The sequence below is a fragment of the Pelodiscus sinensis genome, chromosome 2 (genome assembly GCF_052426305.1).
Source record: "Pelodiscus sinensis isolate ZL-2025 chromosome 2, ASM5242630v1, whole genome shotgun sequence".
Lineage (NCBI taxonomy): Eukaryota > Metazoa > Chordata > Testudines > Trionychidae > Pelodiscus > Pelodiscus sinensis.
This window is the reverse complement of record NC_143053.1, coordinates 154,302,254-154,318,626: the sequence shown is the minus strand read 5'-3', so window position 1 is coordinate 154,318,626 and position 16,373 is coordinate 154,302,254. Positions and strand designations below refer to the sequence as shown.

General features: G+C 41.6%; 1 protein-coding gene across 3 annotated transcripts in view; it reads right to left on the bottom strand.

Moving 5' to 3' along the window:
• GALNT1 (polypeptide N-acetylgalactosaminyltransferase 1) overlaps positions 1–16,373 on the bottom strand; it is a 146,763-nt gene that overhangs the window by 2,724 nt on the left and 127,666 nt on the right. For all 3 annotated transcript variants that reach the window (XM_075921643.2, XM_075921642.2, XM_075921644.2), the window contains 3 exons: positions 10,867–11,006; positions 5,010–5,108; positions 3,121–3,255 (listed from right to left, as the gene is read on the bottom strand). In XM_075921643.2, the coding sequence (XP_075777758.1) occupies positions 3,121–3,255; positions 5,010–5,108; positions 10,867–11,006 (374 nt within the window). The remainder of the gene's footprint in view (positions 1–3,120; positions 3,256–5,009; positions 5,109–10,866; positions 11,007–16,373) is intronic.

The window sequence follows — 16,373 nt, the reverse complement described above, 5'->3', positions numbered from 1 at the left end:
CATACAATACACCCTGTAAAAAAGCTGCCAATCCTATAGATTGTGAGATCTACCAGCAATGCCCAACGTAGCTCCCTATAAAATGTTCAGTCTACCACCATCCATTTACATTTCTGATTTGTTTCACTGCTAGTTTTAATGGTTCACATGTGCCAGGAAAAGTAGGATCTCATGGCATTCTGGAGAGCCAGCTAGTGCTACCTGTTTACACTGTGGCCTAGAATATATTAAAATGAAAAATACCATCTTAAGGCAGTGAGCAGGAGCAGCGGATTATTTATGAAATAAGCTTTAGTTAAAATCAGGGTTGGTTCTAATTCTTCTGGTTTTGTAACAGTATTAATGGTTGCACTCTTTTGTCCTTAGAGTGAGCTGAGCGCCCCTCTATATAGCCCAATGGGCTTCTCTTTGCCCTCCTTCTCCCATTTACTACTATAGAGCTACTGGGGATTGCATCATTCCTTATGGAGAATGGGAGGATAGGGTCAGGTAACAAGAGGTGCTAGTACCTCATAGAGATGAACACGGCTTTATTAAGAGGTGGAGAAACCATTTTAGAGGCCACAGGAAAGGGGAGTTTATTAACGAATCCCTTTAGATTCTAGAAAATCTCCTTCCCCTAGTCTAAGTGTGATTCAGGGAGTGGTTCTGACCACATCAATGAGCTTCTCTAAGATTTCTGCAAGAGGAGCTGTTTTTTCTCTTTTTCTATTACTGTCTCCATTGCAAGAATGCAACTTTCTCAAAGTGAGAAAAAAAATTCAGCCACAGGAACTGTGAAGTGTTTTTCCTCTCTCGGCTTTAACTGGTTATTTCCGATTTTCCTGATAAAATGCTGCCCAGATGCAACCTTGAAGAGCTCCACAGTGAGGCAGGAATCCAACTGAAAAAATGGAAGGAGGGACTTCTATAGCGTGCAAGCCAACCAAGGAATGCATTGATAAGAACCAAGAGGCGGCATGTAAGTTCTGCGCTGCTTAACAGAACAAAATAAGCCACTAGGTCCAAGACCTAGTTCTACTGGTTGAAGCTTTAGCAATGTATATCAAGGAATTATTTCAGATCTATGCTTCTGGCTGAATTTTATGTCCTACACACCCAAACTCAATGTCTGAAAATATATTTGTGATAGACACTGAAGGAAGGAAACACTCCAGAGAACAAGTCAGGCATTGGTACTCTGTCTGCTTTTGGGGGAAATGTGATAGCTCTTGCTAGCTAAGGAAATATCTTTGGGGAAAACAGATAGTATTAAATTTACATATTACTGTGGGAAGACAAAGGAAGGGCTTTTATAAAAAAAAAAATAAAAAAAAAAAAGAGCTTGAAAAGATAATGCCTTCTTTCTGATGCAAAAAATGGACAGGACCTTCTGTCAAAAGAGCCACAACCCTTGCAGAAGAGCAAAAAAGACACTGCTCTGGTATGGTCCCATAAGACTAATGGGTGAGTCCAGGTATGTTTCATAAACAGATGACTACAACCACCTGCTTGAGTGACGCGAGGATGTCTAGACGGTTAGAGCTCTCTCAACCAAAAACAAATTAACTGCCATATCAGAGCAGACAAACTGTCCAGATTTGTCTGATACCCAGATGCTTTGGAGGAAGGTGCAAACTAGCTTAATGAAGAAACATACAACCAGGAAAGGTGAGACGTTTCTTTCCACTGTCAGGCTACTAATTGATTGCTTATGTCCTGATACCTTGTAAACTTTTAGATAACACAAGTGAAAATATTATTATTATTATTATTGATGTCTAGCCATTCTTTTTCAAAACCTACTAAACATCTTATAGCATTGAAGTTTTGTTATTCAAAAGAATCTAATCTTGGTTACATGCCCACTAAGAACTGAAACTGTACAATTACTTCAGGACTTGGATGGTGTCTAAATAGTTCAGATTTATGCATGGCCTGTCAGTTATCTACATTTAATTCCATTTACTTGTGTTAGTTGAAATGCCTAGATTTAACTACTTCAAAAGTTCTTCATAATGATTTGACTGATCTATATTTTGGCAGCCAGAAATTTGCCACCTTATTCTTCAGTTCCTCTTATAGATAAGCAACAAACATAACATGGATATTTGTAAAAATCCTTTGAACAACTAATACATTAAACTTTCTTTTTAAAGAATAAATGAGTTCTTATTTGTCATTAGTAGTTTAGCCTCTCAACCGATAACTATCTTAGTTGCTTTAATATCTTTTGTGAGGTATTTTTAGCAAAGGCTTTTTGAAATTCCAAATAGGGTATCTATTGGTCCTCCTTTTTCTACTTTATCCTCCTCAGAAGTTATTAATATGTTGCAGGGATAGATAATTCTTGTTAAGGAAAATCTAACAGTCATTTAGTATAGTAGCTGATTTTAAAAATTTTCAAAGCAAGAGGTATTCACTGGGCCACTGTTAATAAGACAGGACATCAAAAACGTCACACAATAGGACTCCTCTCACCCTATACTAACATCTAACTGCATCATGTTTTTGGAAGCTGATATTTAACAAACTGTTGAAGTTCAACCTTACAGATTTATATTACATGAAAGCTTTCAAACGATATAAGTCATTTGTTTCTTGCTCTAGCAGTTTATCTGAAATTCCTATATCTCAACACGTAAAGGCTAAATAGTAAAGATTTATGCTCTTCAAAATTCAGTAACCTGACTTGAATAATAAAAATATTTGTTTCTAACACTGGCAGAGGCAAGATTTTAGATCCTGAAGTGTCACAAAGCCCATAATGTTGGTTTTATTTTAGTGGTTCAGGACTAAAGAAAAAAATTGGTTTTGGGTCAGGGTAATTTTCCCTTTATGATCTTGCTAATATAAAACCTTTCAGTAGAGGATCTTAAAGCAGTTTCCAAACATGAAGACTCAGTCCTGTGAGACAAGTAAAAGTTAAAACTGTTTTTGAGAAAGTTAAACTGAAACACAGCAACTTGCCCAAGTTAAAGAATTGATGGCACCTAAAAATACAATCCAGACTCACGGTGTCCTGTTCTGACCAACATACAATAGACGTTACTAACAGGAACATAATGTTTATCATAGGTTTTGTAAAAAATTGTATAAGAAATTAAGAGAAAGCCTTATTTCAGTATCACAAAGACTTACCATTGGATCATATTCCCAAAGTTGATTGCCTTTGAGGTGATGGCACTTGAGCATTGTAACTGGGCCATTAAGTTTTGAAACATCCAAGCATAAATCATCTGTTCGAATTTCTTTGTTGGCAGTATATGAGAAAACCTTTGTAGAAAAAATAATAATGTTCATCTACTGGATTCGGTAGAGAAAAAAAGCAGGATTGCATACCAGTTCATTATTATTTCATTTACAGCCAACTTAATTTCTTTACTTTTTTTTTACACTATATACACAACTGTTTTCTTAGGAGACACATATCATCATACTGACAGTAGCAAAGTTTGTGTCTCAAAATTTCCCAAAAGATAGAACAGGATGAGCTCCCTAAAAATGGACAATTTTGGCAAGTGGCAAGCAGTACAGCAGACAAAAAATTAAAGAGGGAAGCAGACAAAATAAAGTCCTGAGTGGAGAAAGACAAAAGTAAAAATGAAATCTATAAACATAACAGTATTTTTACGTCTGAATTTGCAAGAGACAAATCAACCAGAGAAAATCTGTAGAAAAGCAGTTCCAGAGATCCTACAGAATGGCTGCTGCATATATTACTTCTGGGGGAATTGTGCCAAAAAATTAAAAATTCTGTATGCAACACTTAAAACTATGCAATTTTTTGTCAAAATAACACAACATAATCACTGTCATTTCTATTACTTTAAAAAATTATTTCACAATTCCTATCAACAAGTATGTCTATAACAATAAAGACAACAGTAAAAAAAGATTCTCGCAGGAGTAGAATTAAAGAAACCTCGACAACAACCCAGTTCCCTCTAGGGAATATGGGGGAGACAACAATTCAGCTATGGGGCAGCCCCCAGATCAGTATCCTTTTCCCCAAGAAATGGGCATACCTTGATCCCAGACACCACTATTCTCCCCATGCAGAGCCCAGCCCCGGGGCACCCTCAGTTCAGACACACACTCCAGAGCCTTTACTTCTCTCAACTGCTTTGCTATTCTGCCAGGGAACATGGTGTGGTGCAGCCCTGCCCTTCCTCACCCTTTTGCAGAATTGGGTGTCCTGATCCCTTTCATGTCCCTGGAAGAATTAGCATCAAGCACAATTTGCAGCAGTGGCAGGCCTCCTGTCTGCCCCCTTCCCCCACGTGGTTCACACACCGGGGCACCAGAGCTGCACACTTCCTCTCCCCCTCCCTCCCTCCCAGCACTTTCAGTGTGCTGTGAATTCTCTGATTCGTGCTCTATCCTCACTCCTACCCTTCTGTCCCAGAGCGGAAACACCACCGGGCTTTGGTGCCTGAGTGCACAAGAGGCATGTGAGGAAGGGGGCACACAGGGGAGCCGCTGAGCCGCAGGTAGAACACCAGTTTGTCGCAGACTGCTGCGGCCTACTAAGGTGAAAGAGGGCCATTCATGAGCATCACTCCCTATTCTTGATTACCCATCTCAGGGTATGCAGTCTCCACCCCAGTCAAGTTGGGTACTCTGTTCACTGTGAGCTTGTTTGCAGAAAGTCCAGTGGCCCTTAGCGGTGATCAACAGCCACTGGACTCTAGAGAATGTGCAGCCTCAATTCTGTGGGGGAAGCGGAATTTTGCAAAACTCTGCATTGTAAAGAATTCCCTCTAGAGTAACAGATGATACCTACCTACCTGATAATGGATGATATTTAAGCCCACTGATGTCACTAGAAAGACACCCACTGACTACAGTGGGTTTTGAATCAGGTCCAAATGACTTACATTGGGGGCAACAAGGTAACATTTTTAGGCACTCTTAATTCATCTTGCAGGCCACACCTCACATTAGAGTTCATTAAAAAGCCTATTTTGTGTACAGTTAACTATTGAAAGTGCTGAAAATTAAACAGATGAGTAATGTCATCTTGTCACCTGATTTCCACCCATTCCATGACAGTTAAATATTCCAACTTTTTCATTTTCCTTTCTTGCCATGTTATCCAGGCATTGATTTGTCTCCACATTTCTTATCTAGAAAAGAAATAAAGCGTAGCATACATCAAGACAGGTTTTTATTAATAGTTACTGGGGGAAAAGAATCAACCCCCAGAGAATGCCACTGGCATCTGATTCACAAATAGTGATAAATAAATCTTCTGAAAGTTGGAGTTTCAGTTGAGCTTAAGTGCCCCAGGATACAAAGTTTATAATAACTCATGTAAGATCATTCTCATGAGATTTCCTTGTTTAAAGTAGACCAGATAGGTATCTATGAAACCAGCCTCATATTACTTCAGAGCTTCTAATGCTAACGTGGAACCGCTCAATGCATAGGTACATAAAAACAAAATACAATTTTAAGCACAAAAGATTCAGGTTTGATTTAAGATTTTAAGGAAGGTTTTTTCATACTTGTTTTGAAAACATAATGCACCATGATATAAAAGAAGTTGTAAGTTACTTGGGTTAGTTATAGTATCCAAAGCAGTTTACCAATTGTATTTGTAAGTCATACTCCACTTGTTTCCTTTGGCTAATCATAAAATCTGAACATTTTTAGAAACAAGTCACTATCTTACCAACCGGTACCCCGGTAACCTTCCTCCCACCCCATGAATTATAATGCAAAGGATGGAAAGGTAAAGAGACTAAAGTAAAAATGTAATACCAAAAGATTTTACAGTATTGTGCAAAAATACACTTATTCTGGCAGTTAGCTTTATAAACATGTTCTTTTCATGGTGATCTCTCTCACTTTGTCCCAAATAATGGCCCTGTTTCTGGAAAAATTGTATATTATAGCAGGGCTCGACAAATAGTGTAATCTACTTGCCCGGGGCAAGTAGATTACACCCTGGAAGAGCCGGTGTAGAACGATCTGCGCATGCGCAGAACCGTACGGCTGGCGAGCCCTGCTCGTTAAGCAAAATGTGATATGAGAGCACGGGGAAGATAAAACTGTTTTGCACTCCATTCTTCTGCTTTCTTTTGGTTTGCTCAAACATCTCAAAAAAATCTTCAATTTATATTTGTATATTAAACTACAAGATTTATCTGGCATTGCTTGGGTTGGCAATGTCCCCATATGAATTGGGGAAGGAGGACCTTCAGTCCTCCCACCCACCCTAAACGGTGCTGGGGGTAGGGTGGGAGCCTTGGGTAGGGCTGAAAGATTCATTATGCAGGCTGCCCCAGGGAGAGAGGACAGCCCAGTCATATGTCACCGCAGCAGCTTGGGACCAGATGAGATACATCTGTGCGTGGTCATCGCAACAGCTACAGATTGGGGAAGAAGATATGTCCTCCGTCTGGGGTTCAGAGACACAGAAACAAACTTTCTCAGATATATATTAGATAGCTGTCCCTTTCTGCCCTCTGCCCCAATGGGGTTCTAGCTGTCCCGGTTCCCACCTTAGGCTCCTAGCTGCCCCTTGTGGTCATTATATAATAACTCTCTTTCAGTGTTATGAGAAACAATCCCATTCCAGGCACATCCAATTGTCCTGGCACAACCAAACCCCGACCTTGCTTTAAGTTACGATAAAAGGAAGCTGCATACCAAATTTGGTGGTCCTAACTCTTACCATTTAGGACAGACTCATTTACAAACTCTAATATGGATTTATACATTCAGCCTTCAATTAAGACTAGTTTCACTGTACGTGCAAAATATTTAGTTTGCGTAAAACCAGAAACAACACTTGAAATTCACTGACAACTAATGCAATGGTAATGTCAAATATTATGCAACTTTAGTGACACTTGCTTCATACATACACAAAAGATACTCCTGCATTTCCTTCTCTGTGACAAGCAGTTTGTCTCAGTTTCAGCTCATAGCAACCAACAAGGATGGCTTTGGCCCAGGACAAATTGTGAGAAGAAAGTACAGAAAGTACACTCACACATGCAGCTGCTTTAGCAATCCAGCCCAGGCATGCCAGCATACAGTCCCAACTGTTCCTGAAACAGCAACTCCTCAGCAGTTTCCTTTACTGGCGTTAAGGGGGTGGAAGGAGGCATGTGTGTGTTGGGGGGTGGGGGGGAGGGAGAGGGGCCCTGCTTTCAGAGACTTGGGGGGGCAGGGGGAGAAGGGACTGGCTCCTGCCTCCCAGTCACTTCCTGGTGGTTGTAGGAAAAATGAGAATCTCACTGTCCACACATCACTACTACTCCAGGATGGGAAGTCAGTTTCCAGTTTGAGAAACACTGCGCCGCTCGTGACTTGTTAGCTATGAGGTACTGCATGCCGCAATGAATAATTTGAACTACCCAGACACATTCCTAGTTTTTAAGGTAACTAAACATTTGGGAAAGAGACTTAGATAACATTGTAGTTTTTTATTGAATTAAGCACTCAAATGTACACAAGCAGTTAAATTTAATCTACGTACGACACTGTATATAAATGGAAAAAATGAAATGTGATTTTGTAAATCAAATGTACATTCTCTGGCTACTATGTTACCTTAAGAGACATGGGCCAAACAGAGGGGCCAAGATATAAGCTACAAAAATTAGAGACAGAAAAGACAGCCCCCTCAATAACAGATTTGCCTGTTTAAAGAGAAAGTAAAAGGGGTATAACAAAACCATCCCTGGCACTATAAAAGATGAATGGGGATGTACTATATGCCCTCCAAAACCAAGGAGGTATTCATTTAAATACAAAGTTGTAACATTTAAAAGTGAAAAGGATATACATGCTTGTAATTAATGCATAATTAGCCATGGTACTTGGTCACTAGATACAATGGAAGCCCAGAGCTATGGCTAACTCTACACTTCAAAGAATAATCGGAAAAAGATACACAAGTTGAAAACCAAAATGTGCGTATCTTTTTTTCACTTTTCTTTCGAAAAAGACTTTTCCAAAATTTGGCCCTTCTACACTGGGCCAAATTTTGGAAAAACATCCTCTTTCAACACATCCCTTCTTCCTCATACAATGAGGAATACAGGGATGGCGAAAAAACATCCGCTTTTGCGGAAATTGTTCCAAAAAAGCAGATGTGTTCCTTGGACCCAGAAAAGCTCTGAAGTCTAGACATAGCCTTCAAGTCAGGAGTACTTGAAGTCTGAGGCAGGGAGTCTTTAAATTTAGACAAGGAGTCCCACAGATTAAAATCACACCTCCCCAGCAAAATTTGCTTGTTGGAGATATTGAATAAACCTTTCTTCTGAAAAGGTTTATTTTCATTGTGGCTTTATGATTAGGAGTAGTGCTTGACTGTCTCTGCCTCTCCTGTTCATTTGTTGCAGACACCAGCAGAGACTCTCAAAGGTGCATATATGTTCCTGTTTAGGTATTGAACCTTGCTTGCTGGAACACAGTACTTCTCTGTTCTCTTGGAGGAGTGGGAGGAAGGGGACAGAGAAAAACGTTTTCCAGCCATTAGGCTTTGATCCCATCTCATCACCTTTTCATTGATGGACAAAGCCCTTTGGAGTGAGCTGCCGCAGCCAGGATATCAATTAGGCAATGCAACATTTATTTGAGCTCCCCAATCTTCAGTTCCAGGTTTGCAACGACCCGCTTCAGAAGGTCCTGATAGGTCCTGAATCACCTGCCAAACCTGTCAACCTCCTCAATTGTGGAGGATGGGGACAGCTTGAGATGGACGAGGGGTTCTTTCCTCTTCCTTCTCTCTCCTGGTACTGGGGGTCAGTGCTGAAGTCAAGTTCCAGTGCCAAACAGCTAGGTGCATGTCCTTCTGAAACCACAGAGTAGGAGAGAGGACCTGGCACCCGGAGAAACCCCCAAAGATTCCAGTTTGGCCACTGCATTGTCCAGTGACCTGCTGGCCAGGTGCCTGCACAGGGACTGGTACTGAACACTAGTAGTGCATAAGCTACGTACCAGTGCTGAGCTTTAGAATATTCTCCTTTGGAGTCCAAAGATAAGTCTTCTTTCATAGACCATGGCTCAGTAGTACCCTCCCACTTCTACCTTCCTAGAGTTCAGGGGACTGGCAACAAACCAGCGATCATGACACTGGGATCATAGAAGGCTTGCCCCCAGAAAGTGCCTGGAACAAGCCCAGTGCTGGCTGCTTGCTCCCTCCTTCTGCTCACCAGAAACGGTAAGTGTCCCCTTACAGTTTGTGGGACAGGCTGAGAAAGGTCCTTCAATGCTTGGAAAACCTCCAGGGTCAATGAAGCCATCAGACATCTGGCACCAGCCGGGCTTCTGGGTGTTGTGGGAGGATCTCACACTGGACTTAGGGTACGTCTAGACTACCGCGTTTTGTCGACGGAAGTTTTGTCGACAGATACTGTCGACAAAACTTCCGTCGACAAAGAGCGTCCAGACACATTGAGTTCTGTCGACAAAGCAAGCTGCTTTGTTGACAGAACTCCGTAGTCTGGACGCAACGTTACAGGCAATAACACCTTCTGTCGACAGAGTTCTGTCGACAGAAGGTGTTATGCCTCGTAAAATGAGGTATACCAGCGTCGACAAAACTGCTGAGTTCTGTCGACGTTATGTCGACAGAACTCAGCGGTAGTGTAGACGCTGGTATAGTTTTGTCGACAAAAGTCCACTTTTGTCGACAAAACTAGGTAGTCTAGACACACCCTAAGTGTTTCTCTTCTGCACAGATGAGTGTTCTCAGTATGCTGCTTCTTATGCTTCTTCCTTGGCACTGTAGCAAATGGTGTTGAGGAAAACTCCACACTGATATCAAATTGCTTACCTCAAAATCAGAGCTGCTCAGCTTTGAAACTAGCCTGAGGACAGCTTCCATGAGTCCTGATGTCCTTCAGCCTAATAGGTCTGACTTTTTAAGTGCAAGGTCAAAAGTCCAGGAAGATCTGACACTTCTCCCTCATGTGAGTTTCCCCCAGACATGAAGTAGCTTGAGTGTGGTGACTCACTGGCATAGACTGCTACCAGAGATACAGGGCTTGGAACCTGGGGCCCGTGGGGTAAAGAACTCCATTGACAATAGAAACTATTTATACCACCATGAAAATCACCAAGAGTCCAAAATCACTGGAAAGAAAGCCTTGACATTGTAAGAAAGGTCATTCTAGCATCCGTCATGGGAAAAAAGAATGAACTGAGAGACTGTTGGACCAGTTGGAGTTAGAGCCAGCCCAATGGAGAAAAACTTCAGCAACAGATCACGCAGTGTGCACACACCTAACATGAAATGGACATGAGGAACCACTCAAAGAATTCCTTTCTTCATGCTGTGTTTGTAATTCTTTGATGTTTTAGATCTAATGCAACTAAGGGCTTGTCTACTCTGTAGAGCAGTGCACACCTGCTAGAGTGCAATATGAACCAACATGTCATGCACTGTCTGTGGATTCTTGTGGCACACATTAAAAGTTTTTGTGTACACCATCAGGATTCACAAGCAGTGTATGACATTAAATTTACATCTCAACTGGTATATACTAATTTTCCATGTATCTCTAAATTCCTTGTTAGTTTTAACTCTTCGTGAAGCACTATGCACATCAATGAAACTGAATAAAACATTTTCTCTCCAAAGCTCTTCCATGCTAATTTAGTACTGCTGTAAAAGAGGGATAAAGAAGCCCAATCTTTGACTCTGTGGGTCAACTGCTTGGTAATACTTCACCCAACTATTCAGAAGTCAAACATATCAATCATTTTACAGATGAAAAACATGGAGCTGTGAGATACCAAACTTTGGTGCTGGAGACACTGACTTCAGTTTTATTATTCAAATGGAATCTAAAAAACTAGATGTTACTGTGGGATCCCCCTTACAAAAAGGAAGATTAAGAGTATGTAAATGAAAATAATTCTTACCTCTCCCAAAGAGAAATAATGGCGTGGAATTTGGGAATCAGGATACACGTTTTCTAGGTACCAAGAGAAAGGCTTGCATTGCAGTTTGTGTCTTAGCCCAAGACGTGATGATATGTCTCCATAATCTACCTTTGTAACTCCTGTAGAGAAAAAAAACACAACTATTTCATACAGCAATTGCTAGTGAATTTTAAACAGCTGGATTTTGATTTAATTTTGCAATTGTGATAAATGCTCGAAATATATTTTGCCTATAACAAGCCAGCTATATATAACTATGGAATCTGGCATGGGATGGATATAAATGTAGGGATGAAGGATGAAATCACACTTTTAATTAATTATATCTATAACCTTATGAATTACGGACTGATTTTTATGAATAGGATTTTATAAATTAAACAATGTTAACCCCTTTAGAACAAATTTGTCAGTAGTCTGTTAAGAATTACATTTGAAGGATCTATTATTATAACTCCTTTTTAATACATTGTAACTGAAGTGACAGCATATAGTAACTGAACCCCATTTTAAACTCTGTACAGGCAGTCCCCGCGTTACGTACAAGATAGGGACTGTAGGTTTGTTCTTAAGTTGAATTTGTATATAAGTCGGAACTGGTACATATTGTAGGGGAAATGCTAGCCAAACATTTCTCCAGAGCTCAGTTTTATTCTCCCACACCTCACTTCCCTCAGTCCTTTATTCTTAAGCTGAGGTGTCTGCTAAGAAAAGCCGCTCCGCGTCTCCCTGGTCTGCTGGGGGGAAGCAGCTAGTGTGGGGTTGCCTCACCCTGTTTGTAAGTAGGGATCCAATGTAAGTCGGATCAATGTAACCCGGGGACTGCCTGTACTGCCTTAACTCTGTTTAAAGATATAGAGGGACGTGCATGTGTAAGAAAAATGGAATCAATCCCCAGCGTCAACCTGTCTTGGTGACCAAGTGACAGGGCCACCTGTAAAACAACCCCCCAAGAAACAAACACACAAAAGCCCGATCTAGAAAAAGGGCAAAGCCACATTCTCTATTAACCAATATTCATGGTCAATACACTACCCTAGGGCTGTGGGACAGGACAGGATCTATGGGCTAAAACATATAAAAAGATGAGGGCAAAACTACAGAACTGGGACTTTGATTCTAGGATCATTCTCCAGGAGCATCAGTAAGCATCAACAAGACCCAGCTCCACTTCTCATTTTTAGGCCACCTGGCCAGTGGACTAGCATGAGCAACTAAGGTTGGTAATAATATTCTAATAATAATTTTAGTAGTAAGGCATAATAAATGAATTCTGCATTCACAATACACGTGGCATATTCTCTTCTCTCCCCCAACCAAGATTCTGATAGTTCTGCTTCTCTAAGTGTAACACAAAAATATAAGCCTTGGGAAGGAATATAGCATGTCACAATTCTCCTACTATTGAAGGCAGACAGGAGAACATCTGCTCTGTCATGATCTACATAGGCTCTAGGATGGCACCATTGATATGTAGAGGCACTCTGGAAGGCCCTGCCAAACCCAAAATGAGAGAACTCTCCTGGACATCTCAGTGGGAATATCAAGAGTCACAAGTAGTCTTTTTAAAATCTTGATAAGATCCTGAAGTCATCCTGAAACAGGTGCCACATATACAATCAAATAAAACCCCTATATTTTGAGATTAGACAGACTGGACAGCTGCTGGGCAACTGAACCTGTGACATATGCTGACTGGAAGTGAGGGCACTATATGTCAGTTCCCCATATATCTGTGTTCTCATTGGTACATCTTGAAGCTGCCCTAATTTACATAATTTCCCAGCATTTTAAAATTTCATCTGACTAGTCTGTTATGAGAATCTAATAAAAAAAATCCTTCTTTACACAATTTCTCCTGTGTATTCCCTAGAGATTTTTTACAACACCCAAAGGAATGTATAACAGAGTTTGGAAGCCCATGCATTTGGAAAGTCAAAAGGGTGAGGAACTGGGGAGGGTCTGGAAGCAGGAAGCATGCCCCACCGCTTTCCGTAATGTCATGGGTATGGCACATGATGGTGCTATAGTGTGTGTTATTTCAAAGGATGCTTTACTTTGTCCTCGGAATGTTTGCTGGTGGATTGTACAGGAGACGCTGACTTTTGAGCAGTTTGATTTTGGCTCCTTCAATGAATAGTGATCTGTTTTATGCCTCTCTTTCAGCACTGGAGAACAAATGATCGGACTAACAACTATTAATCAAGAACATCTGAATTACAATTCAGTACTGTTTAGGTTTGTATTATGCTATCTTTCACATAGAAGTTCATTGGTGGCCTGCTCTAGCCTATCGGAAAGTCGTAATTATTTATTATTATAGATTATGTTTTAGGTATATTGTATAATATTTTCTCAGGGCCTATTTGAAATTAATACAATAATTTGATGCGTAAATTGTTATTTGCTCATATATAATAATTTTTATAATTTTTAAGTATAAATTGAAGGTACTTTTTAATTATTTTTATATGATACATAACTCGTTTCGTTGAAATAAAAACAAGTATAGACCAAAACAATAAGGGAGAGACTCGGATCTCAGAATAATTGCTTCAGCCTGGCAAACAATAGCCTTTGAATTTTCTTTCAAGAAGCACGGTGTAAACCAGGTACATGCTGATTCTTTTTTTGCCCTGGAATGTAAATATGACATCTGTGTGAGCTGCCTTATTCTGCATCCAGACCCTACTCCCCCGCCTGCTCTGAGTGTCTATTTGTCCCCAGAAGGATTACCAAAACGAATCGAGTGGCTTGCAAAGCTGGCCTTTATGCTATTCTTAGGATTTCTTAAACTTTGCACTTTCAAAGGTACATGTAATTTTCTTACATATATAATCCATGCAAGACTAACAAGTTAATTGCCCTCTGGCTGGCTGATGTACAACTGAATATTTATTAGCAATACTGGTATGCCCCAGTTACCCTTGTCTGGCTGTTGGTAGTTTGAAATTATCCAGTTTTATATCTTTCTCCTTTTTTATCTTTAAAGCAGATGTTATTTGAGCTAAATAGGTATCATTCAGAAATTGGAAACCCATCCCTGGTTAAGACCAGAGAGCAGAAAATGAAATACGAATAGGTAAAATGTAAGATAGATATCAGGTGTGCAAAGTGGGAATTGATGAGCAAACAGTCAAAACATGACAAAAAATGGATAAAAGGAAACTTTTTTTTTTTACTCAATTCATCTCTGGAACTCTCTGTCATTAAATAGCAGTGAAGTCAGAAGTTTGTAAGATTTTTAAAAGGATGAAGGCTTATTGATAAAGAAAACATCTAAAATACCATAGGTAGGATAAAAAACAGATTAAAACCCACTCACGTTTCAGATCATAAGCCAGCCACAAACTGGTGGGAGTGAAGAAGAAACATTCCCTATCTGGAGAAATCTGTCCACTGTAGTTTCTTGTGGACATGTGCGAGCACACACACCCCCCATCATAAGACTCATCTTGTATTGGCCACTTTTGTAGCTACAATACTGGACTGGACTAGACTAGAGGGTCCCATTGTCTGATTTGGCAATGCCTACATTCCAAGGGAATCATATGACAAATATTAACACAGTACAGTTAGGTACTTAAAACTCAGGACATATGTGACACCAGGCAATTAACACTGAATTGCATGCTTGTACAAGGGGAAGATCTACAGGGCTGTGATGCAATGCCTCCCTCCTCCCCCAGAGCTAGGCACCCACAACCTAATGCCTCTCTTCTCTCCCAGAGCTAGGCACTCCCAGTCCCCCTAACCTAATGCCTGGGTCCTGGAGCTACCGTCGCCACCACATACTTCTTCCTCAGGTGCTAGGACGAGGTGAGTACAGCGGCCAGCTGTGAGCAGGCACTTGACTGTGCAGAGTGGCCCGGCCGGCCGTAAGCATGTGCTGGGCACCGTGCACAGAGCGGCCCGGCTGGCTGCAAGCAGTCACTGCAGCGCAGTGCACAGAGCAGCTGGCCAGCTGTGATCTGCACTCGGCCACGTGCTCTGAGCAGCCAGCAGGCCTCACTTTATTCTTTTATAAAATGTAGTGGCGGGCCACAAAAAACTTCAATTGGGCTGCATGCGGCCCTCCAGACGCCTGTCTGACATGCCTGGGCTACAGCAGTCCCCTGCCTGTGGTGTGTCATGGGCTGCTCTAGCCAGGCCTCCAGCAGAGCTGAAACACCCCCTACCCACACAGTCTGGATGAGCTTAAACATGCCCAGCCCGCAGCGAATGCAGGGGGTTGCTCTAGCTTAGCCCACCATGCCACAGGCTGCTCTGACGAGGCTGGGCCTACTGCTGACTGGGGCTGCTCAGGCCAGCCACCACACGAGCTTCTCCCAACCTGCCAGGCCACAGATTACCCAGTAACTGTTAAGCGTCACCCAGTAAGGGTGATGCTTACCAGTGATATCGCTCGAAAGGACCATGCTGGATCAAAAGCCATATCAAATTATTCATATCATAAAAGTCCAAGATACTTGTGGACTTGTTTGTACAAATAAGAAAAGATCAGACCCAGAAAACACAAGAGAACCCTCAATGAGATTTTGGACAGGCTGGTGGATGAGCCAAGTGATTCTAATAACATTCTTACATCACAGCTGAGCATTCACATTTTTAGCTTTTACTTTGATGCTACGGTAGTTTAGATTTGCGTGACTGACAAACCCATGAGAAAGATGATCAGATTTGTAAATATGAGAGGAGGCCTTTGTGCTAATTCTATCAGGACTTCAAGCAATGACTGCCAAAATCCTTCTACTACAGGGTGGACAATAATTTCTGCATTTTTGACTCCATAAATTTTGGTAAGTCATCAGAGGCCAGCCATGGGCCCTTGGAAGGGGTGGGGCCTTGGTTGGAAGGGACAGGAATGGGGACAAGAAAGAAGGCAAGAGGAAAAGAGAAACAGTGTGTGAGAGACAGACTTTGTGACACAGACTGTCTACATATGTGGCACAGACAGGGAGAGGTACAGACGGCGGTGGCTCTGCATTTGAAATGTAGTATGAGCCAGGTCGGATAGGCAGTTTGGCTCAGTCTCAGCTCATGCCAGGTTTGGAACCAACTGTGCTGTGGCTCTGCAATTTAAAAGGCAGTAGGAGCTGCGGAGAGGGGGAGGGAGGGAGGGAAAGAAGGTTGCCCGGCTCCTACTGTCTTTTAAATTGCAGAGCCGCAGCGGGGTTTGGTCACGCACCTGGAACTGAACCAGACTACCTACCCAGCTGGCAGCAGTCCCTACCTGTGGCAAGGCTGCTGATAGAAATGGTGGTGGTGAGGGGGAGGGATGAGAGAATGGGTGTACACTGCCAGATGGTTTAACCAAAGAAGAATCGGAAAATACAGGACATTTTAGGTGTCTGGTATTTTCTGAATTCTTTTACCGGACAGGAGGCGAAAATACTGGACTGCCTGGGTCAATACCGGACACTTAGCAACCCTAAATGGGTGGCACCACGGAGACAGTGCTGGGGGGAGGAGGGGAGGAACCGGCT